Here is a 26,631-nt window from a genome sequence, read left to right on the forward strand (position 1 = left end):
ATTTAACATTAAACCATCTTCCTGTACTTCCTTCAATTCTAACTGCTCACTTGCAACTCAAATAAAGACTAAGTATTGCTTCATGTAATGCCCCACTGACATCATATAACTGTAGTGTATTGAATAGCTTCTCTCTCTTGGAACCTTGTCATATGCCTTTTCCAGATCGACAAAACTTAAATACAGATCTTTGTTATATTCCCATGCTTTCTTGACTATTTGTTGTAAAGTGAAGATCTGATCCTGACAGCCTCTATTTGGCCTGAATCCAGCTTGTTCTTCACCAAGCTTTTCTTCCGCAATTCTTCTCAACCATTTCTCAAGTATACATGCATAGATCTTGCCAGGAACACTCAGTAGGGAAATACCTCTGTAATTCTCACATTCAGTTTTATTTCCCTTTTTATATATGGGTACTATTAGAGCTCTACTCCAATCATCGGAAATTCGTCCCTCTGTACAGGCTTTCTGAACTATGCAGTGCAGCCACTGTAAGACTTTTATACCAGCATACTTCAACATTTCTGGTCGAATATCATCTACTCCTGGTGCCTTTCCACATTTCAACCCTTTGATGGCTTTATCCACTTCAAGTATGGATATGCATTCCTGACTGTATGCCTGTTGAGTGTTTTTTTCCACCGTGCTATCACTGCCTGTTTCATTTAGCAATTTTTTGAAGTAATTACTCCAGACTTCAAGTCTATCTTTTTCTCCTGTTTTCATGTAACCTTTATCATATCTCTAACTCCTTTTACAGCACTCTTTCCTCCATTTCTAAGCTTATTCAACAACCTCCAGAATATCTTACCACCTTCTTGATATTTATTTTCTATGTTCTTGCCAAAGTCCTCCCATGACTTTTGTTTAGCTAGTTTTACACAGTGTTTCACTTTCTTACATTTGTCTCTGTATTCTCTAAGAGCAAAAGCTGACTTATTTGCCAGGAACTTTTGATATGATTTCTTCTTTTCCTTCACTGCCTGTTTAACTTCCTGTGTTCACCAGGGAGTTCTGATTTTTTTTATTCTTGCAGACAACCTCACCACATGCCTCTCTGGCTGAATCAATCAGGGTTTTCTTCAAGGCTTGCCACTGAATCTCCAGGGTTTGGTTCCTGTTCTCAAACTCTTTCATTTTTTCTTCAATAATCTTTGTGTATTTTAGTCTACAGTTCATATCTGAGAGCTGCTCAACTTTTATTTGCTTTAAAGCTTTTTCTTACATTAGCTTCTTTTGTGTATGATACAGCATATCCAAGATATCTGAAGCAGTTAATTTGTTTTCTAAAATTTTATTTTCAATAATGTATTACTTCTGAATGGAGATGATGCTTTAAAAGCCATGATTTTTGTTTTATCTGTTGATATTTGCATTCCAAATTTTTTTGCACGTAGTTTTGTACTCATATGCTTAGCATTTCAGAAAATGTTTCGTGTGGCTCCTAAATTTAGACAAAATTTAGTTCTAATGAATTTTATATATATTCTTAGTATGTCATAGTATTAATATGACATACCTGAGCATGTATTATTTGAAGCTAGGGATTGACAGTATTTGGTCCCAGACTTGACTGATCCAAAAATTATGATTTAGAAAAAATGTTGAGGATCAAGAACAATATTGTGAGCATAGAAATATACATTCAATAGCACAAATAGAACCAATAACAAACAAGATAATGAATGAAAGAGACAATGGATTTTAAAACAGAAAGATTAAAAAAAAAATTAAGAACTAAATATAGGCACACCATTGATTTTCTAGCAATGGATGGTCACGAACCTTCTTTAGTCCAGATAAAATTATGAACACACACGTAGATGGTGTTGTGAGTGATGTGCACTTGCTATGTTATTTACATCTACATTTAACTCTTGCTAGTGCTAGGTGGTAGTGTCAAGTGTAATTCGATATATATAGAATACAAGGCAGAAGTGTGAAACAATTCGACAGCGGTGTTTAGGTATAGAAACTGTGTTATACATATGATGTTGGTTCATCAACTCTTTATGATATAAAGTGAAGGGACAAAATACTGAAATTCTTTACAGGCATTGATTTCAAGAAGTAAATGAGTGTTATATTTTATATCTGCATCAGATTTTCTGTGTGGCTTTTTATTGGTGGGAATCTCAGATCGAGTGATGGTGGAACAGTTTCTATAATGCTGGAGTGGTAAGGTGGACATATCAGATAGCGTGTTAAAGGAACAGACTAAGACATAAATAAACTTATATTAGAACATGTGTGAGTACAGTGAATGATGGTTTCAAAGGTTTAAGAAGTGACATAGAATTTCCAGTGTGTGGATGTGGTGAAAAAGTGGTAGCTGTAAACCATGTAGCTTACAAGCTTTATGGTCCTGAGTGAGGGTATAATGCTGATGAAACTGCATTATATTGGTGATGTATGCTGCAAAGGCCATTAACTGCAGGGGATGAAGACCATAGGATTCAGACAACAATCTAAGGATTAACTGTCCTAGGGTGTTCAAATACAGCAGACATGCACAAATTTCACTGGTAATAGGGAATGCTTTTAGGGCATTGAAAGTTGTTAAATTTACTCTGTAATATACCATGCAAATAAAAATGCTAGATTACCATTTTTATGAGATTATGTTAAATGATTTGATAAAGGTTTTTGTCCTTGAAACCTGAGTATACACTGCACATCTGTAGGCTACGCTACCAGAAGATTACAGATTACTTCTCATTCTGGATAACTATTCAGCTCACCCCAGAGCTGAATTTGTATAAAAAAGGTTTAAACAGTACATTTACCACCAAATACAAATTAAATGTTTTACTGAAATACATTCATTAGTATAGGTAGAAATGATACATTATGAATGAAAACAGGTTTATCCAACTCCAAGACCAAGGAAACTTTCATAAACCATTTGTTACATATAGTAATGTTAGCAAGCCTGTGAAGACATTTAGTAAAGAATTTAACATGATAGAGGTGCTTTAGTTCATTGCCAATAGCTGGAAGAAGGCACAAGCATTGACACTAAAGAAAAGCTGCCATAAGTTGTGTCCTAGCTTAATGTTCAATAATTCTTCTGATGAAAATATGTTGCCAATGGCTTTATAAAACTTAATGTATCAAAAGAGAAAGAAGTTCTTCATGAGTTGAAGATGCAAAAAGTGTTATGGGATGAGTGGATGAACAAACACCAGTTGTTCATCGCTATACTAACTGACATTGTTCTGAATCCTGAATAAAACAATGATTTTTATTCAGCAACGAAAGTTTCACAAACTCCACTTGTGGAACCCCAGCATTAGTTATCTCATCCATTATCTCTTCTATATATCAATGACCTGTTCCAATTGACAACCAACCCAACACACAGTGTTGCTGATAACATGAGCACACACATTGGTGGTGTTGTGAGTGATGTGCACTTGCTATATTATTTACATCTACATTTAACTCTTGCTAGTGCTAGGTGGTAGTGTCAAGTGTAATTCGATATACATACAACATAAAGTAGAAGCGTGAAATATTTCAACAATGGTGTTTGGGTACAGAAACCGTGTTATACATATGATGTTGGTTCATCAACTCACCTGATAAAAATTTCATACACAAATCACAACCTCCACTATGCTAAATTCTAATTTTCAAACCATTCTTTCATGGGATTCAAATAACTTTGTCAGTTTCAGTGCAAGCAAAATACATCTAATTTCTGATATGTACCCTCATGAGGTGTACAGGATAATTATGATAGTACTACATGAAAAGGTTACATCATTAATAACTTAGAATCAACAATTTTCCTCCAAATTAATCCGTTATCTGTCAAGAATGAACATTATTATTATTATCATCATCTGAGACCCTCAAGGGATACTATAAATCACCAAAACCAGCTGTCATACCTTTCCTTAAATTCATTCACACTAGTTGCACTCACTACCCCTAAAGGCAAACTATTCCACTCACTCACTGCTCGGTGAAAGAAAAATCTAGCTCTTACCCCTTTCTTAACTGTGAACAAACTTTCATGGATACCCCAATGTTCTCTCCCCACATTCCATATAACAAAAAATTTCATCAGTTGATATCCTATAACACCAATTCAAAAGTTTACAGACCTCTATATCACTCCTCTTTCTCCTATTAACCAGTCTGTAATTCACATACTTGCAATCTGTCCTCATAATCTAAATCCCATAATAGGGATATAATCTTTGTAACTCTTCTTTGCATCCTTTCCACAACTTTTTTTTTTTTTTTTTTTTTTATCTCCATGGACCCGGGAGACCAAATAAGCACGCAATAATCTAGGCTTAGTAGTCTTATCAAAGCCTTGTAAAGAGGCAAAATGACTTCCTTATCCTTACATGTCAAGGTTCGCTTCAGCATCGCAATTATCCTCCGAGTTGCATTTACAACTTTTGTGATGTGACCTTTGAACTTCAAATTCCTATCCACCAATATGCCAAGATACCTTACCTTCTAAATTTCTTGTATCATCATCATGCTGATATACTATGCCACTGGAAATTTCATCACGCCAAAGTACATAACTTTACACTTACTAACATTAAACTGACAGCCATTTTCTTTTGTTCAAATATCCAGCCTATTCAAATCATTTTGCAAGTGCTGAATATCAGTAGCTAGCATCCCTGGTTTTATTGCACATCTGATGTTAGACCTTGCCTGATGTCATTAATGTATAGATGAATAATAATGGCTGGTCAGGTTAAATCTGGCAGACTCACATCCCCTGTATACCACTTTTTGATATTTGTGTCAACCATCCCCTGATCCAAGTCAAGAGTTCATATTCTAATCCCATATTTTCCACTTTTTGCAACAGCCTTTCGTGTGGTATCCTATCCAATAATTTAGAAAAATCCAACATTATCATAGTGTATGCATTCCCTTTATCCAAATCGGCCATAACATTGTTATAAAATATGAGCAAATTGCAAAAACATGACCTTCCTGAGTAAATAAACCCAAGCTGCTCCTTGCAGAGTATAGCTTATTTGTCTACCCATTTCTGAATGTAAGTTCTTACCAATCTCTCTAAAATCTTCAATACCACACCAGAGATGCTGATAGGTCAGTAGTTAGACATCAGTTTTTGCACCATCCTTGTTCTGCCAATCTTTCCTTTCCAACTCTGTAAGTGACCATACTGCCTGAGATTAGCTCTACTAGCACATTCCTAACAATGGCAGTTCTTTCCTAATATCCTCATTTTTGCTCATTAATACTCTCTATACTTTTGTGTCCTGAACCAGTAGGAAAACATCGCTATCAACTATAACATAGTCAACGAAACTATTTCTTGCATCTTCTCTCCTTATGAATTTGTGTACATTTTTATGTTGGAACATGGTGTTAGTAATAAGTAATCCATGTCAGAAATCCAGCAGGCATTTACCATTATTATTAGCTTTGCACTTTTCTCCAAATTTCCCAATAACAAAATATTTCAGCATGTCTGGTAATCATTTCCTACTCTAGTGTTTAGATCTCCAACAAGGACCAACTTTTCCTTTCTCATTGTGTCAGCTGCCTTCTCTAATGCCTCAGAACATTTCTCCATTTCATCCTTAGTAGAATCTTCTGTGGTAACATAAGCACAAATAAAGTCTCATTGTGCAGTTCCTCTTTCTGATATTAGTCAACATAACTTTACTTGATATTGCCTGCCATTCTAGATTATCCTCATATTCAGTGTTTAATATTATAGCTACTCCTTTTTCCTGATTGTTATTTCCTGAATATAACCATCTTTATTTGTTGCTTAGAAAGATCACCAGTTTTTGTCTTCTCTTCTTGGTTCAGTAACACCTATTATGTCGATCTGGTACTTATCTAATTCTTCTGCTGGTTCCATTTCTTTTCCATTGATTCATCTTATGTTGATGGTAACATATTCTGATCTCTGCTGATGTTGAGTTGGGGTTTGGGTTTGCTCCAGTAGCTGACGTTTTGCTGTCCACTCTGGTTCCCTGACGAAAACAATGGGGACCTTGTTTAATCAGGTGACGCACCAGCCGGCATGAAATTTCATCATTGTACCATCATTTGAATTATGGTTGAAGCCAATGAGAATACAATTTGGTTGAATAATTCTCAAATTGCCAGTCCATCCTTGTTCATTCAGTATCTAGGTAGATCCCCAGAAGGGTGCACAAGAATGTGAGGACTGGACGTAAGGTCAGAAGTCCTTTTTTGTTCTCCACATTCCCAAAAATGCCAGTCTTCTCCCAATTATACAGCTTTCACCCTTAAGCAGCCTGGCAAGACACAGTTCTGTCTGATCTCCCACAGAATAACTGTTTTTCTTTCAATCTTATCCTCAACAATACACTCAAATTTCTAGACAATATGAGGTCTACCTTCTTGGGATTACTTGATCAGTAAATGTCTTTTGATATAGGTGCACAGTTGGAATGCCTCCTTGGCATCCAAAAAATTAGGATTTCTCTTTTGCTCAAGGCATTATTTCGCATCCTACCAGCCATATATAAATCATAAATCTGTCAACAATTGAATAGTATTTGCAAACCTGAAGTACTGCCTCTAAGAGCTACCTAAAATTACTTAATACAAGAGCAATTAAGCTGATTAATGACCAATCTTTCACCAATTCATGCCACTCACTCACACAGGTGCACAATTTCTGCTGCTTGCATCTTCTACAAATACTTTCATCAGAAATGGCATTGATAATTCCTCTATCCCCTGTTAAATCCAATGAAGACAAGCAGCAATTACTCGCCACTCATTCAGAGTTCCACTCCAAACTCAAAGAACAAACTTCCTATTTAACTCTTCTACTTCTGTCCTCTGGAAGTCTCTCATTCTATGTATGTCCCCAGAAATACAATCCACAACTCTTCAAACTAAATGTGAACAGGTTCCGTCTTGCCTGTCCATAGTGCTACTAACATACTTATCGATTGCCCAACCTCTTGTGTATGGAATTATAAAAAGTGGATTTCACAGATCATTGTTTGGTAATGTGATGTTCAAGAAACTTAATACAAAGTTAAGCAAGTTTGAGCATGGTTAGTAGTTGGAAGGGGATGAGCGTTCGATGCTGTTGGCACACTCTCCCTTGATGTGTCTTTGGACTCCCTGGAGGTGTCACATAATAATAACTTTATAGAGATGCTCTGATTGTTACATGTTGGAAATGAAATTAAACAACAAAATTCTAAAAGAGAAAGAGCAAAGAACATATACAGTGCTGCAGATATATATATATTTGGTTTTTTGTGCATATATATATATATATATATATATATATATGTGTGTGTGCACAAAAAAAAAAAAAACCTTTTAATTGGCAAAAATATTGCTGTCCCACAAAATTCCTAAATTACAGATGTCAAACCTGTGGAAAAAATTTAAACTTTACAAATGGAAAGGATTAAGTTTTAAGGATGAATTGTCAAATTAATCTAGTTTACAATTACTTTACATTTTCAAATTTTACCACACTGCAGCTCAAACATGCTGAAACATCTGAAAAATGAAAAAGCTAGAATGCTACAAAGGAGAGCATTCAGAAAAGTTAAATATCGACCTAGATGGTCATTTCCTGCAAAGATGGCATTTCTTTAAACCAGAGAGTGGGCATGCAGAGCTTTAAGTCTTCCTAGTTCATACATGGCATTGTAGAGGAATCAAAGCACTAGAGAACAGATGGATCAAGATATATGGTTATAATAATTTTGTTGAACAGTATTTTTTTTCCATCTGTAATTTTATGACATAAAATAAAACTCCATAAATTCCACATAATTCTGGTCACTTGTATTAATGACCTTTTTTTTTTTTTTAAAATGTTGTATGCTGAAGTGCCCATTTACCTATAACAGCAAGATGAATAATTTTAACCTACCTTAAATTTTAATATCAAATGAAGACTTTTCCAAGCTTTTTAATTAATTCAACTTATAATAGCAATTAATTCAAATAATACTTACACATTAAATTTTTTTTTGGTTCATTCAGTATCCTTATAATGCGCCTGGCAACTTTATCTACTTCATCATTTGCACCAAAGTACCTTCTTCGATGATGGGATGGAAAAGAATTTGTTTTCTTATTCACGTCATTGTTAACTTTATTTGAGTTTAAGTTATCAACAAAATTTGAGCTTAATGACTTTCGAGTATAATCATATGACTCACAGCTTCTATCATGAGTAACTATAGATTTTTTTAGCATATCAAAATGTCCAAATTTATTAGTTATACTCTGCTCTTCAAGAACATCAGACCAGACATTATTTAATTTTCTTTTCTTTGACTCAACAGCCAGTTCTGTCTGATCTTCACAAGAATCAACTTCCATGACAGAGGATCTGTTTGGTTTCCTTTTCCAAGAAAGCTCATTATCATCTGAATCACTGGAATCATCATCATCTGTTGTAGAATTATTTGCAAATGATGTTCTGTAAGTATTAGAAGCTAGTGGCTCCATTCTAAGGGAAGGGGGGGAAAAGGAAAATACATAAGTAAACGTATAAGAAATAAATATCAGTTTACAGAACTAATTTTAAAATCATAATTCTGATTCACATTTTCAAATGATCTCTCTTTTTGTGTATCAGACAGACAGAATTAAATAAACTTAGCAACCATAAGTGATCATTCTGATATCAGTAACTGGAGTTTTACATATTATTCCAATCAAACCCACCACTGATTGATTAGTTGATTTTTCTGATGCAAGTTATATGGAGTTTTGCCTATTATCCAAAAATTAAACTCCAAATATCTGTTATCTGAACATTTGGATACTATCCAAAGATCAGCTTCTTATCTTAAAAAAACTGATTATTACAGTCATTTGGAAAATTCAAAGGACAAAAATGACTGAACATTCTGTAAATGTACATGCACATTATATGTAATAAATTTGGTATAAAAATCAGCAAGAAAAAGACAAAGACAATGAAAATAGGCAGAAACATTGAAAACAAACTATATCCTAAATGGTGAACCTACAGAACAAGTAAAATATTTCAGCTATTTAGACAATTTTAGTGAAGATGATAAATTAAATATGAAAACTGGCAACAGAACTAGTAAACCTGATATAGCAAGAAGTCAGATGAATAAATTTATCTGGAATAAGAAAGAAATTAGTCAAAACAAAATCAACAGTATACAAGATGGTGTTCAAACCAATTTTAACTTATGAATCTGAGAGCTGGGTTAGAAATAAAACACTTAATCAAAGACTGGAGACCTCTGATATGAGAGTTCTGAGAAAGATTAGTAAGTGAACAGATGGTATCAATGGCAGTATCACATTAAAAATGAGGATATTAGGAAAGAATTTGCCAGTGTTAGCATTCAGGAATGTGTTTGTAGAGCTAATCTCAGGTTGTATGGTCACTTAAACAGAATGCAAGAGAAAAAGATTAGCAAAAACAAGTGTTATTTGCCAAGATGGCAGGGAAAAGACCAAGATTTATGTGGATTAGTACAGTAAAAAGTGCCTTAAAAGACAGAAAAATACGATCTGATAATGTTGGAATCTGTCCGCGTGGTTAGCCGAGTGGTCACGCACTCCGCAACCATATGCCTGGGAAAGGAGTGTCTTGCGTTCGATTCTCGTCACTGACGCGAGGAGCAAAGGATCTTTCTCAGACATAACCAAGTTAGCCGGTCTTGGGCATGGACTGCAAGGTTTTCTCCTCAGTTTATCTGAGGATTTTCCTCCCACAAAGCAGGCAAACCGGTCTTAAGAACAAAGCTTCACAGACAATTACATATGGTTGAGCGTGGGGGTAACGACCCCACCTCGGAGTGAGTTATGAAACCCAAAAAATGGGAGGTCAAAGCCCTACACGGGGCTGAAGTGCCGAAGAAGAAGAATGTTGGAATCTTGACGGATGACAGATTAATTTGGAGGAAAATTGTTGATCAGAAGTTAGTAATGGTGTAACTTTTTCATGTAGTAAAAACAATTATCCTGTACAGCCCCGAGGGTATATATATCAGGAATCTGACAATGATGCAATGCCAAATAGATGGAATTATTCACTTTCCAACCGACAGATTGTAGATTTAAATTCCACTACAAGCATGCTTGAATTTTTATTCATGTTTTGCAAATGTCTTTGGATGAGAGAAGAATTTCATCACCTGGTGTGATACCACCACTATCTCATTCAACCATTCTCACTGGAGACTGAAGTGACGTGAAAAAGTCCCATATAGAGCATGGTTATCATGCTGTGTAAAAAAAAAAAAAAAAAAAGTTGCCGAGTTTTGTTTCTACAATCCTATTGTATTTCAAAAAGATTACAAGTCAGAAATCACTATATGAACCAAATTAAAAATGCCAAGAAATTATATCCCTTAATCCTTTATCCATGTGTAAGCAAACAAAGTTTCCACAGAAATATTTTTTTTTTTATACATAGTCCAGAAACTCTGCTCGAGAGACCAAACATGGAACTTTTTCAATCCACTTCAGGCCGCCAGTAAGCAGGGTGGTAGTCTCATGTTGGGCAATGAAATTCATCACCTACCTAAAAGTTTGTTTGAGGAAATAAATTGTTCTTGGCATTTTAATTCAATTTATGAATAAGTAAAAAAACTTGTTATTTCTATATTATATGAACCAAAAGGATACCTTTTAACAATTGACATGACTGAATGCTCAAATCTGTAAGGCTGTTTTGTTATATTTTTAGAAAATTTTATTCTGCATATAGTAGAATGATACAAATTATAAAATTACTGCATACATTTATTATATTAAATATAACATGTGGGATGCTTCTACCTGTGTATTATTATTATCATCATCATCAACAGACTTCCATGGAGATTCATTGAGGGAGGTCCCACTCTCACATGCACAGCTCATCGTACCTCAACTTAAATGCATTCGCAGTCCCTGCACTCACCACTCTCAGGCAACGTATTCCAATCACCCACCAATCCACATGCAAAAAAATCTACTCCTTACCCAACTGCTCACACCCACCTTATACAGCTTCTAAGGATGGCCTCTCGTTCTCCCTGTCTCTAGATATTCTATGAAAAATTTCATCCACACTGATCTCATAATTATCTCTTATCAACTTATACATCTTGATTATGTCTCCCTTCTTTGTTCTATCTACTAGGCTCTGTAATTTCCATTCACTCAACCTGTCCTCATATTCTACATTCCAGAGACTAAAAACCAACTTAGTCAATCGTTTCTGGACCCTCTCTTCAACATCTCATCCTTTTGAACAGCTAGTGACCAAATCTGTGCACAGTAATCCATATGCAGCCTGATCAAAGTCTTGTACAATGGAATCAAAACATCCATACTTCTGCATGTCAGTGTTCTCACACTACTTCGATAATCCGCTCTGTCATCCACACAATTTTAGTAAAATTGTCCACAAAATTTCAAGTCTATCTACCACCAAATCCTTCATCTCCTCCAAAATATCCCCATCAGTCCTATACTATGCATTCCATCTTTGCTTCCCAAATTTTAAAACCTTACACTTTGCAACATTAAACTGACATCTCCCCCCCTCCCCCCTACACACCCATTCAGACAGTCAATTTAGGTCCTCACGCAAAGCTACATCTACTCTACTTCTACTCTCCCCAATTTTGCACCATCTACAAACAACTGTATATCATCATTTAAGCCCTTTCCAATGTCATTTAAATACAAATTAAACAATGGTCCCCATGCATTGGGCTGGAGATTGGCTATCTGATACCTATCAGACAGCCAATCTCAATCCACTGCACTAATCTACTATCCAATTCCTTCTGTTCCAATTTAACTACTAGTTTGTCATGTGATAATATATCGAAGGACTTTGCAAAATCTAAATATATCATCATCCTTGTCCGATGTATTTGTCACATTGTTATAATATGTAAGCAGATTGCTAAAACACAATCTTCCATTAGCAAACCCATGCTGTCCATTAAAGAGAATTCTACTGCTGTCCGCCTAGTTCTAAATTCTTGTCCTCACTAGCTTCTCTATCACCCTGACCAGATCTCCAGACAAGCAGATCAGCGCCTATAATTTAAAGCCTTAGTCTTATCTCTATGAAGAAGCAGAAAAATTTTGCCATCTTTCCATTTCTTTGGGACCTGGGCTAATCTAAGACTCATGTTGAAAATGTACATTAAAGGTGTCATCAACTCCCTGAAGACATGCCATAAAGTCAATCAATCACCCACTCACCATCAGTGGTTTCTCCCCGTTCTCACTGCTCTAAAGTTCTGCATTATGTTACAATCACAAGGATGTAATACTTTAATGAACTGCTCATTTAACACCTCTACTATAATCTCCTCAGTGTTTCTCATTCTTCCATTATCACTAATCAACATCATCTTCCCATAATCATTCTCCCTTCTGCTGGCCACACACACACACACACACACACACACACACAGGTAACCCTCATATAGCGTGGATGTTAGGTTCTGCAGAAATGCCACGTTATATAAATCACATTATGCGAGTCTCAGATCACGTAGAAAAAGCAGGGTTATGTTCCGAAATCGTTTTTTTTTTTTTTTTTAATTCAGGTAAGTAATTCATGTAAGTTAAGAAAACATGAACTATGAAACAAATACATAGTATAAAAGTATAAAAATTACAAATTGTATTTTAACTTCATTGCACATAATGCATAAATGTTTTAGGCAAAATAAAATAGTGCATATTTTAATCTTTCATAGCACGAGGATTTAAGGATTGGTTAATAAACACTGGTTTTGTCATGTAATCATCTGATGCATTACTACAAAACAGAGTAATTCTATTTTTGGAAACTTTGAATCCAGGAGCTGATCTTTCATTTTTTTTTGAAACATAGGTGCGTTTTTGCACTTTTTTCCAATGTAACCCGGATTCATTGAACACCTAGTATACTATAAATGTTCCATCCATAGGAATTTTCTTTTGAGGTGTAATCTTCTATCAAAATCATTAGAGATTTCTCCATTTTTCCATTGACCCAGCAATAAACACTTTCTTGGATTTTATGTTCATTTTGTTTGATTGTTCGAATTGTTGATTCATTTAAATTCAAAGTCCCTGCAAAAACTCCTGGTTTTTCTCCATTTTTCAACCGATCCAAGATTTTGAATATTTTTCTTCGAGAGAAATTAATTTTGTTTTCAATGTTGGATTTCTCTTTTGTTGCAGTTTGTGGCCATTACTATAAAAATAATTTTTTACACAAAAAAACAACCATTACATATTGTATGTAACTCACCAGAAAATAAAGTGCTCAGCTTGAGATGAACACACTTATGATTTTTAATGCACTTTCCTGGCAGAAACGAGGACAATTTTCAACAATAAACATTTTATACGGTAAACAATTGAGGTACATGCATGCTAAAGGTATTTCCCCTAATATAAATTCGCTACTTATAATTACATGCGGGATACAGGCAGATACAAATTTAACGAATATAAAATTTGATTTTTAAGTTGTGCGGTGAAAAACATATGAAAAGATAAAGGACTACTACAATTTGTAGACTGTGTTTTTATCAGAACCGTGTTGTATAAGTAGCACATTATACAAGGGTTACCTGTATATATATATAAAATCCCTTGGATTTCTTTTAGTGTTATTTGCTAACTTGCTGCTCATACCACACTTTTGTTACCATTACTAAGCGAGTCACCCTTGCTTGCTCTTTGTGCTTCTTAAGTAACTGATTATTTCCAGTCATCTTTTTCTGCCTCCACAATGCCTTTTTTCTTCCAGATTGCATGCTTCACCTCTTCAGTCATCCATTTTAAACCTACCTTATTTAATCTCCTGATCTTTGGAATACACTCAGTCATTGCCTCAGCCAGATAATTCCTAAGTAGAGACTAAGCAGCAACGATTTCCTTCCCATGCAATTCCTCATTCCATGATATTGCTGCAAGGTGCCTCCCAAGTTTTCCATAATCACCTTCCTTATAATTCCACATACTACTCTTTCTCACAAAAGTCCTGATATGGCTGGCCACCACCCAAGTGATTGCTTCATGGTTACTTTCACCAACTAAAGAATGATGTAACACTTCATTTACAACAATATCTTCTGATGAGATAATCAAATCCGAGACAATCCATGTGTTGCCTCTGTTACGTACTGTTGAATTATATTAAACAGTCTATATTACGATAATTGAAATTGCCCATAACGATCACCCTTTTCTCATTAGCTAGACCAATTTATCTAAACATTTCCTTCTCACTGCCTTCCACATTACCAGGTCTATAGCAACACCCTACTAAACATTTCATCCTGTCTGCCTCCACTTAACACCATACTGCTACAAAACCACTGTCAGTATTTTCTTCTGGCATTTCCACCATCAATAACACTTCTCCTCCCTTTTTTTGCTTTGTCTATCTTCATGAAAGACTACATATTCCTCAATCTCTATTCCTGTCAGAATGTCATCCTTGTTTAAACATGTCTCACTTATACCAACAATTTTTTTGGGCAAATGAACTCTATCAATGCTACAATTTTATTCCCCCTTGTTTTTTTGTAAACATACTAGCTCATTTCTGTTTCTATAACAACACCCACTTTCTGGATGACTCCTCTACACTCTCTCCTATTCATTCCTATCTATCATCACTGATACTACACCCTTCCCCAAACCTAAATGTCAACCCCCCCCACATCCTCAACTGTCTGAATACTTTCTTGCACACTCACACATATACTCCTGAAACCACCATCTACACTTTTCATGCAGTGTACCCCCCCCATCCATCCTGACCGACCCAGTTTCCCTGTCCACTGTGTTCCTTCTCTCTCTTATTCTCTTCACTCGAGCCATTCACAAACTTACCTACCTTACTCTCCTACCTTACACACTGCTTGCTTCCTCAAGGTCTTACATTCAATTCAGACATTTACCTCTTGCAGTAACAGTTTCTCCAACTGATGCGCACCAAATAAATTCAAATGTAGCTCATCTCTTTTATACAGCTCTACCCACCCCTCAAACTCATCCCACACATTCACAAAAATGAACTCCTTTCTCCTCAACTTTGCTAGCATACCACTGAAAATCTTTACTTGCCTTCTCAACTCATCATTATCATATCTGGGCAACATGCTGACTACCTTACTTACTGCACTGTTATCTTTCACTTAACAGCTTCATGACATCCTTACATTCTTCTTGTTACCAGTCAGATCATTTGTGCCAACTACCACTACCAACTATTTTGCCTCCTCTTATCCAATGCTTCAACCAGCTGGAGACATGGTGCAAAAGTAATACTTCAAAGCTGCAGTTTTATTAATTGGATGCTTTGTTGGGAGACAAGGGAAGGCTAGGTCAAAAATAACAAATTCTTCAAATTCAGGAACTGTGAGGATGATTTACCAGATACAAAACTTGCAGGTCTAGGCTCATCCTCAGGGGCGAGATGACAGAGAAGTGAGATTCTTTAAAAATTTGTATATTGTGCACAACTCAGTCTGCAAAGTTTGCCTTTTGTTTTCTGCATTAATTTCTCTGTAGAAGAACTTACAGTCTGCATCATTCTGTCTACTTTGCTAATTATCTGAATGCTCCATTTCTTCAAACAATCAAATTGCCTCATTAACAAAAGGCAAAGTGCCAATTGTTTCAATATAAGTTTTTTTTTTTTTTGAGGGGGGAGGCTCATCTACTTCTTGTTCTGCTATTCCTTCCTCCCCTTCTTCTGTAACTTTCTATGCTTTGCTGTATAAGGTATTCATTCGATAGCTTCTTATATATTAGATAGTAATGTACTTAAGGTTTACTACCTACATGGATGGGAGTTGCTTTAAAAAAGCATAGAAATCAGGTCATCCTAGTAGGGATAAGGATTATTGTAATCATCCTAATGTCAAATAACATGAAGCTCAGATTAGCTGGGTGAAGATTGATCTGTATAAAGTTATTATAGTTACCAAGAGGAAAGCTAGTTAAGAATAGGTCCAGGATATTGGGAGAATGAAGAGGCTTATCTAGTATTCTCAGGACTGTTGTTAGGATATATGCCACTCTTAGTAAATGCACAATTTTTGCCAAGCACTATTTGGGTAACTGCATGAAAAATCAATCTTCAAAGATAAATATTCAAATAAATCAAAGTACTAATTGGAATTAAGAGAGTGAAGGCAACTAATGAAAGCAACAAAGTGTGATAAGGAAGTTTTGAGATAGAGCAGATCATAAAGAGGAGTTTCAAAATTTAGCAATCTCTGGCTTGGAATGTCAACATGCTGCACTTCACATTAAGAATCACGCAGAATACTGAATGAATGTGTCTGCATTTTACCCACCATTCTCCATGTAAAATTCACCTTGCACTCTTTTTATAACCCCCTCTTGTATTAATCCAGTAAAATCCTCTAACTTAACATTCCTATCATATCACCTATTTTCCTCCTATCCACTGATATCTACATCTAATAAATTTCTTTGCAGAACTAACATTCCAGAGTCCTGATATAAATTTCGTAATTAATCTAGGGATTTTCGTTACCATTTCCACATCACAATGAAAACCATTTAAACCAAATTTGAGCACGACAGTCCATATGTGGTCTGACCAACATTTTATATAGTGGGACCACGACCTCCTTACTGATCCTTATCAATGCACTTGTTATCACAACAGCAATACAATGTGCAGTCTTTATAAAACCTGCAATGTGCCCTTGAAACTTTAGTCCCCTATCAACCATTACCTCAAGATCCTGAATCTCAACCACTTCCTAAAGCACAGTATCTCTACACTCCAAGTTCAGTACCTTGCATTTATTAATATTAAATACTACAACCCCATTCATCTGTCCAAGCAAAAAGTCTATTCAAATTTTCTTGAAAGGATGTAACATCAGCAATACTCTTTATAATTCTCCCCAACTTTGTGTCATCAGCAAACAACTGATCCCCAGTCAATTCATCACATGAAATATTAGTAAATAAATTAACAGCAAGGAGCCCAAGAACAAAATCCTGAGGGAAGCCAGTGGTCACCTTCCTCTTCTGAAACATGATTCCATCATACACAACTTGCTAGTATCATTCAGAGAGTCAATCTGTTAAATCATTTTCTGCAGCTTATACACCAGCTTTTCATGGGATAATTATCAAATGCTTTTGCAAAATCCAAGAATATCATTATATATGAATATCTCTTATTCAACATAGTGATCATCAGAAACTTCTTTACTACTGTATCCTCAAATGGTGAGGGCACTGGCTCCCTAGTGAAATATCTACAGTGTGGAGTGCATGAACTAGGAGGCCCTCACCTGCACTACATGTAGGGAAAAAGGAAAGTGAAGAGACAAACCAGAAACCCTACTCTAGAGATGAAACATGGCAATGCCACTTCACACCTACAACAACCAGAGCAGTGATGTTTCAATAGGCGATGAAAGACATCTACCATCTAGAGGTCCAGTTTACATTTCTTCTAACTACAAAGGTATGCTTTTAAAGGTGGCAAATACTCACATCCTACACAGCAGAATTTTCTTGGATTATCTTTGAACTGATTGTATAATCTCTTATAATTAACTTTTTTTTTTTACTATATGTATCACTTTTCTGGCCTGCATTTTTACATTCCTCATGCATCTGATCAACATACAAACTGTCTTGTGCATGCCACACAACTTTACCTGCTTGCTTGGCCAATTTCACTCCTACCACATTCATTCACATAACTCTTGACATACAGTTGTGCACTACATGTGTCATAAGCTTCCTAATCCATATTTATGCTCTATCAATCTCTTTTCCTCACAGTTCATGAATCACATGGTAATGATGATTTTACTTGAGCTTCTATTCACCAATCTTATAATTCCACACACATGCACACACTTTCTTGACAGTAACCTTTTCATGTTTCACCACCTCTCAAATCAGAGCCTCATCATCACTCACTAACCAGTGGCAGCATTAATATCTCACTCACAACCACTCCTGTGAGGATATCATTAAATCCATCCATCCATCCATCTGATCATTGGACATCAACAAATTCCATATGGTTATATGTTCGGTGATGTGCCACACAGTCCTCGCCATGTGATGTTGTATCCTTTTCTGGAAGCTTCAACTCTCTGAAGATATGTCACACCATTCATTAATCTCACTGATGGTCTACCCCCTTTTTCAAGAACTTTACCTTCTATTACTGTTCTGAGAAGTCCTCCTTCCATCCTTTGAATGTGTCCAAAGACCTTCAACTTTCTTCTGTTAATAGTTTATCCTATAAACTATCACACTCAGATCTATAATTTTCCTTCATCTCTTCCAACTGTATACTCTACATTCCACATATATGTGCCTATTTCCTCAATCGATTCAAGTCTTCTTGTAAGGCCACAACACCTGCTCTACTCCTCAGTTCTTCCCAACTTTGCATGATCTGCAAACAACTAAATATCCCCATTCAAACCTTCCACAGTATCATTAAACATACAGGTTAAAAAGCAATGGCCCTAAAACAGAAAGTAACCAGCGGTGTTATTACTGGGATATTATACACAACTTGCTGATACCTATCAGAGAGCCAATCTCCAATCCAATGCACTAATCTAATATTCAATCCCACCCATTTATAGTTTGACTATAAACAATCTGTTGAAAGCCTTCATAAAATCTAAGTATACTACTGTGTATCTATCTCCCATGTCCATTGCACCTGTCACCTTATTGTAATAAGTAAGTAGATTACTAAAACATGATCTTCCTTTAACAAATCTATAAAAAAAAAATTAAAAAAAAAACACCACTGTTGTCAATCCAATTCTGGATAATGGTTCTCACTATCCTCTCCAACACTTAACACACAGACTGACATATAATTTGATGCTTGACTTCTGTCTATGAAGAGGTCCAACCTTACCCTGCCTTCCACTCCTTTGGAACTTGACCCAATATAAGACTCATATTAAACAAATGTGACAAGGCAGATATCTCCTCTGGCACATTCCCTCAAAATATGGTGATATATCATCAAGTCACAGCTTTATTAATATCAAGTTTACTTAATTCTTCATATACTTCTTCACTCATAGTCTCTCTCTCCTTCTCATCATTCACTGCTCCTAAACTCTCAATGAATGGCATATTCACAAGGATAAAATACTTTTATGAAGTGCTCATTTAATATCTCAACTATATTCTCTGATCCCCCAGGGTTTTTTTTAAGCATAATTAGCTAACTGCTGTTCATATTGTACCTTTGCTATCCTTGCCAACCAAGTAGCCCTCTTTGCTTTATATTTATATTTATATATGTTAAAAATACCAAGCAATTTTAAACCTGGTTTTACCCCATTTCCCAAGTAAGCAAACAGACAAACAAGTCAAGTTTGCGCCTGCAAGTGATGCAAGTCTAGCTGATCCTACAGATAGTGCAAGACCAAGGCAACTCGTGGTAAAGGTGGCATAAGCTCTGATCACTAATCTTAATATTTACCCTTAATGCCAAAACACATCTCCAAGAAGGGGATGTATGATGTTTTGTATTAAAGGCAAGGGGCCACTATCCAGACCGGTTTCAACCTTTATTGAGGTCTCATCAGTGGGAGCTAGGCTAGAAATACCAAGATTTAGTAATACAGAGCTTATAAGTATTTTACCAGAACAAGTTGCCATAAGGTGTTTTAACCTTATTAAATAAAAATCTCTGGAGGAGATATAAATGTAGAAAGGATTTTACCTTACTTGGGAAATGGAGTAAAACCAGGTTTAAAATTGCTTGGTATTTTTAACATTTATTATACCCAAGGTAAAATACTTTCTACATTTATATCTCCTCCAGAGATTTTTATTTAATAAGGTTAAAACACCTTATGGCAACTTGTTCTGGTAAAATACTTATAAGCTCTGTATTACTAAATCTTGGTATTTCTAGCCTAGCTCCCACTGATGAGACCTCAATAAAGGTCAAAACCGGTCTGGGTAGTGGCCCCTTGCCTTTAATACAAAACATCATACATCCCCTTCTTGGAGATGTGTTTTGGCATTAAGGGTAAATATTAAGATTAGTGATCAGAGCTTATGCCACCTTTACCACGAGTTGCCTTGGTCTTGCACTACCTGTAGGATCAGCTAGACTTGCATCACTTGCAGGCACAAACTTGACTTGTTTGTCTGTTTGCTTACTTGGCAAATGGAGTAAAACCAGGTTTAAAATTGCTTGGTATTTTTAACATTTATTATACCCAAGGTAAAATACTTTCTACACATATATATATATAAAATTGAAATTAGGATTTACTCTGAATGTATACATTTATAAAAAATAAATTTAACTGACTAGAACCCGAGAAAGTATAATAAAAACCTTTAATAAATCACGACTAGTTTCATCGTTGCTCTGACTTCTTCAGGTGAGAAAGAAAAAACATAAGACTTATAAAAATAACAAGGTAAAAAACATGGACTTCCCAGCTTAATAAAAAGAAGTAGAATAGTAACAGTCATATTTGAATAGGTGACCGCGTGCTACTGTTGGCATGAGTTGAATGTGTGCGACAGTTAATTTTAGAGCGCCAGTACTGGATTACTGCGCTATGGGAATCAGGCAAGTTGTAGCTTAGATTGTTGTTCAAGTGTGAAGGGTCTAGAACTATTTCTTTTGATTCGATAATTCTTCTTTCAAATTCATCCTTGCATATATATAAATTAGTAGCGTGTTCCCAATCAACTTGGTGTGGCCGTTCTTCAAGGTTAGAGTTTGCCGAGAAGAGGACATGACTGGAAAGGGCGCTCGCTCGTGTTCTACTGTAAGAGATGTCACGTCTATGTTCCTCAAGACGAAGTGAAACAGATTTATCTATCTGGCCAAAATTTGAACAACAGTCTAAGCTACAATTTGCCTGATTCCCATAGCGCAGTAATCCAGTACTGGTGCTCTAAAATTAGCTGTCACACACATTCAACTCATGCCAACGGTAGCACGCGGTCACCTATTCAAATGACTGTTACTATTCTACTTCTTTTTGTTAAGCTGGAAAGTCCATGTTTTTTACCTTGTTATTTTTATAAGTATTATGTTTTTTCTTTCTCACCTGAAAAAGTCGGAGCACTGATGAAACTAGTCGTGATTTATTAAAGGTTTTTATTATACTTTCTCGGGTTCTAGTCAGTTAAATTTATTTTTATAAATATATATATATGCATTTGACAGAACTGATTATTACAAAATCATCTTATGTTGCAACTATAATGCCTTCTTATTCTATTGTATTGCATGCTAATCTCTGTATTCATCTATTTTACACCTACTTTATTTAACCTGTTGACCCTTGGAATACATTTAGACATTTGCTTCTGGTAGATTCTCAAATATCACTTAAGCAGCATTGATCTCCTTTCCACCCAACTCCTCTTCATATGTAAAAGCTGCAAGCTATCTCCTGGGCTTTTCATAATTACTAGCCTTGTAGTTCCACATATATCCTTTCCTTACAGAAGTCCTTATATGGCTGGCAATCACCCAAGTAATCACTTTGTGGTCACTCTAATGAGATGATCAAATCAAAGACTCCCGATCATCACGTACCCTCTGTTACTGCCTGAGATAGATGTGTCTCAAAAGTTTTAGAAGTTATTTTACTTCCAGATGCCTCTTTTGTCATCCCAATTTATATTACTATAATTAAAATCACTCATAACGATCATCATTTTCCTATTTGCTAGGCTGATTTGCTTATACATTTCACGGTCACTACCAGTGGTGCACCCAAAGAAAAAGGGAAAAAACACTAGAAAAATTTCCAAAAATCTTTTCCTAATTAATAAAATTAATTTTTTTTTTTAATTTATGTTGTGTCGTGTCTTCTATTTCTATACTATTTATGAATTAGCAATCATTGCAGATGCTCAGTCATAGGTCGTATGCGATGCATAGTGTCTATTCTCACATCGTCAACCCCCCCCCAAAGATTAAACCCTGAGTGCGCTACTGGTCACTACCCTTCACATTGCCAGGTCTACAGCAACATGACTAAGTATTTCATTATATTCACGTCTATCTCACACCTATACTGCTACTATTTCTTCCTCTTGCATCCCTACTTTGTATGGGAATAACTTCTTTTCTATCATCAACAGCACTCCACCTCTCTCTTGTGCTTTTTTTATCATTTCTGTCATCACAAAAAACATTATACCCTTTCATCTCTATTCCTGTTAGGACATCTAACCATGTGTTACTTATTCAAACAATTTTTGGGTGAACAAACTCAATGCAACAATGTTGTTCCACTTGTTTCTCATACATCTAGCACTTGTATACAAACAGTTCATTTCTAGATCTATAACAAGTTTCACTGATACCACTTGTTATATGTGACTTCTCTATACCTTCCTGGACCATTCCTTTCTTTCATTGCTCATCCCAATATCCTCATACTATGTTTGTTTTTTTTTAAAGCCAGAGGAATATCAGACAACATTTAATACTATTTTTAAATATCATATCCTTGAGTACTGATTGAGGAAAAAACAGATTTACTGTCACCTAGTCAATCACAGTTGGATTTTTTTGTATGCTCACTAAAATCCTTTGAAATGGATAACAATGTCCCAGTAATCCTGTTACCATATAATTTTCTTTCCCAACAAAGTAGACTGTTTTTATTAGTTGTCAAGACACTTGGTTTTTCTATAATTAAGATGGTGGGTTGTCTCTCTGATGTTACTACCACACAAAATAGAATCACTTGTCAATACATAGTAATGCTTATTTTCTTAAGGAGCATCCTATCTGTTAAGCATTTGAAGTATTGAGAGAGGACTTGAAAGTATTGTTAAAGGTAGCGAAAGAAAAGAGTTACAGAGTTAGAATGGTGAGTCTGTTGCCGCGGTATGACAGAGAGGAGTTTAGAAGGAGGGCCATAATTGCAAATGACATTATGCGCAGGTTATGCAGATGGTGTGGTGTGGTGTGGAATGAGTTTGATGGGCAAAAGGATTTATACAAGATGGATGGCCTGCATTTGAATGGATTTGGTGTGCAGAGACTGGAAAAAGTGTTGCTGAATGAAGTGAAAATGGATGTGCAGAACCAGGGAAACTAGAACTACCAAGAAGGGGGGGGGGGTGGATATGTGGACATCAGTGAGACGGTGGAGTTTAAGAATGTATATAATGTACCCGAGCCAGTACTAAGGACAAAAAATCGGAATGGGATATTTAGAATAACACATCAAGATAGGGGTGGGACAAAGGGATCACTGCATTTCATGTATACTAATGCCAGGAGTATTAGGAACAAGAAGGAAGAATTTTTGGCCTTGATTGACTCTTCCTGGCCACAGGTTATTGGCATTAGTGAAATATGGCTGACGGAAGATGAAATAGTTAGTGGGATAGTGTAGGTTATAGTGTGTTTAGGAGGGACAGATAGAATAAAATGGGGGGGGGGGTGTTATTGATGATAGCTGATGAACTGCAGCCAAGGAGAATTGAAGTTGTATTGCAGGATAGTGAAAGAGCTCATTTGAGGCTATTTGGTGTGAGATTGAGACTGGCAGGATAAAATATACAGTTGGGTGCTGCTATAAACCAGGTGATGGAATAGATTGTGGCGATAGTATGCATAAACAAATTGATGAAATGAGTGGAAGGAGGGTAATTATTATGGGGGATTTCAACTATGGTAACATTGATTGGAAGGAGGAGAGGACACATGTGAGGAAGGAAATGGATTTTATTCAATTATAACTATCTGAGACAGCATGTAACTGAAAATACTAGGGGTGTAAGAGTGCTTGACATAGTAACAGCATCTGAGAATTTGACTGTAATGAATATGACCATGTTGCCACCTACTGGTGAGAGTGATCATAAGGTCTTCACCTGGGAGGTGGCTAAAGGTGTGGAATTTTCGATTAAGACAGGGTATATGTGGAATTACCGTGCTGGCAAGTATGACAAGCTTAGGAGATTGCTTGGATCAGTGCCATGGCATGTACAACTGCAAGAGCTGGATGTCGATAGAGCATGGGAAGTGGTCAAGGAGCATTTACAGGAAGTTATGGCTGATTGTATACCTAGGGTCTGAATAGTAAAACAAGTAGGGGTTAAATGGATGAATAACATCATTAAGCTTCAGCTGCAAAAAAAGAAGCAACTGTGAAGGGAATTTAAAGAGAAAGGTGACCTGCAGGCACACGAACGATATAAAGCACAGGCCAGAAGGGTAACAAGTGTGGTAAAAAAAGCAAAAGCAGATTATGAAAGGAAACTAGCTATGCAAGCTAAAGAGAATCCCAAACAGTTCTTTCAATATGCTGCAAGCAAGAAAAAACTGTACATAGCAAAATGATTTTAAAGAATGACGATGGTAAGGAGGTCACTGAATCAGTCGATATAGTGGAATTACTGAGCGAGCACTCTGCAAAAGTATATCGTACACGTGGTGACATTGAAAAAATGAAGGAACCATTAGTTTATACAGGAATTATGATGAATGAAGTGGAGGTGAATAGTCTATTACAGAACCTTAATGTGAATGCATCTGTGGGATTGGATGGTATATCGGCACGGGTCTTGTATGAAGCGGCTAAGGAATTATCAGTGCCCTCGACCATGTTGTTTAATCTGAGTCTCGGGTCTGGTTTAGTCCCGAAGGCGTGGAAAGAGGGGAAAATAGTTTCACTGCATAAAGGAGGATCCAAGACTACGGTTGCAAATTACTGACCAATCAGCATATCAGGAGTCGTTGTCAAGGTGTTGGAGAAAGTAGTTGAGGGAAAAATACAGGAATGGATTGATGAAAATGAGATACTGTATGGGGGGACAGCATGGCTTTGTGAAGGGTAGATCATGCCTTAGTAACTTGCTCAAGTTTTATAACAATGTGACGGCTGAACTGGATAAAGGTAATGGGTTTACAGTGATACTGCTGGACCTGGCAAAGGCATTTGACAGGATACCACATGGAATTCTAATCCATAAACTACAACATATGGGAATGGATATAGGCTTGGTGAGATGGATAGGTGGGTGGTTGATGGAGAGATATCAAAGAGTAGTTTATTCAGGAGTAGAGTCCAAAAGACGGCCTGTGACTAGTGGTGTGCCGCAGGGTTCTGTTCTTGGACCCCTGCTGTTTAATTTGTTCATTAACGATATAGGGAAGGATCTAAGAGGAACAATTCATTTGTTCGCTGATGATGCAAAGTTGGGCAGGTCGATAATGAATGCAAAAGATGTCAAAATCTTGCAGGATGACTTGGATAGATTGGAGTTCTGGGCTAAAGAGAATGGATGTCAGTTTAATGTGACAAAATGTAAGGTTATGCATTTTGGGGTGAAAAGATTAACAGCAGTATACCACATTGGTGGAACTGTACTCCAGGAGATTGATGAGGCCAGGGACTTGGGAGTGTTGGTGGAGAGGGAGATGAAGTTTAGGGGGCACATTGCAAAAGTAGCTAAATCAGTTCTAAGTGACTAAGATGATAGCGGGTCTATGAGATGAATCATATGAGAACAGGTTGAAGATTTGTGGGTTGCAGAAATTAGTTGATAGGCGGAAAAGGGGAGATATGATTGAGACATTCAAATTGCTAAAGGGTTTCTATAGGATTAATTCAGAGGATATTTTTGAGATCAGGACTGGTGGTGGGAGAACTACGGGACACCTATGGAAGCTGGGCAAGAGTGTAGTTAGCAGGGGTGTTAGAGCTGGATTCTTTACTTTTAGAGTGGTAAATGAGTGGAATAAGCTGCCAGAGTCTGTTGTGGGTGGTATGACGGTGAGTGAGTTCAAGGCAAGGTATGATAGATACTGTGAGAATGTTGTATAGTTGTGTGGACATGATGTTTAGGGCCTCCCTGGAGTCGCCCGTAATAATAATTATGAAGGAGCCAAATGAAAATTATTTTCAGAGATATAGCATCCAGAATCACTTGATTTGGTGGTCTGCTGTTGGTTTTTATTATAATTTCTTTTGTCTGTAGTCTTTCATTCCCTGTAGGACTGCATCCATTGTGCAAGTATTTCCCAGCATAAGGCAGCAAGGGAATGCCAGGCAGTAATGGGTGTGAAGCACAGAACTCCAAATCTATGACAAATATTTCAAACTATCCAAATTAGAACTGACAATTATATATATACTATATAGATAGTTTACATTTTTTATTGATGTATAATTGAGGTTAAGAAGGCTTATCTGTAGAACTACATGGCTGGTGAATATGACAAGCTGAGGAAGAAGCTTAAATCTGTGTCATGGCATAAAATACCACAGGATAAGGATGTTAGTGGTGCATGGGAGACAGTTAATAAGGTGACTAACTGTCCTCCTTTAGGGAGGACAGTCCTTCTTTTGTAGGTTCTGTCCTTTCTCGAAAAGTGTCCTCCTACCTGTCCTCCTTTTCGATATTTTAATACTAATCTATTAATCTCTGTATTCAGAGATGCCGTGCCGAACTGTTATGCGTCATGTGACGGTACAGTTCGGAAAGACACGATTATGAAATGCATGCGCAGGGCATAGGAGAACTTCATGTGTCTCGAACCACTGCGCACTTCACTTTGTTAACTTTATCTCTATATTATACTTCGTGTTTATTTCTAATGGAAATACGAAATTATTTCTT

At 36.4% G+C, this 26,631-nt stretch overlaps 1 protein-coding gene across 3 annotated transcripts in view; it reads right to left on the reverse strand.

Annotated features, from left to right (window-relative positions):
• The window catches only part of Phax (phosphorylated adaptor for RNA export), a 117,287-nt gene that overhangs the window by 83,647 nt on the left and 7,009 nt on the right, over window positions 1-26,631 (reverse strand). For all 3 annotated transcript variants that reach the window (XM_090401393.1, XM_090401392.1, XM_090401391.1), the window contains exon 2: window positions 7,977-8,476. In XM_090401393.1, coding sequence (XP_090257519.1) covers window positions 7,977-8,475 — 499 coding nt within the window. In that variant the 5' untranslated portion in view covers window position 8,476. The remainder of the gene's footprint in view (window positions 1-7,976; window positions 8,477-26,631) is intronic.

The sequence above is a fragment of the Typopeltis vanoorti genome, chromosome 12 (genome assembly GCF_054136105.1).
Source record: "Typopeltis vanoorti isolate ZY-2024b chromosome 12, IOZ_Tvanoo_1.0, whole genome shotgun sequence".
Classification (NCBI taxonomy): Eukaryota; Metazoa; Arthropoda; class Arachnida; order Uropygi; family Thelyphonidae; genus Typopeltis; species Typopeltis vanoorti.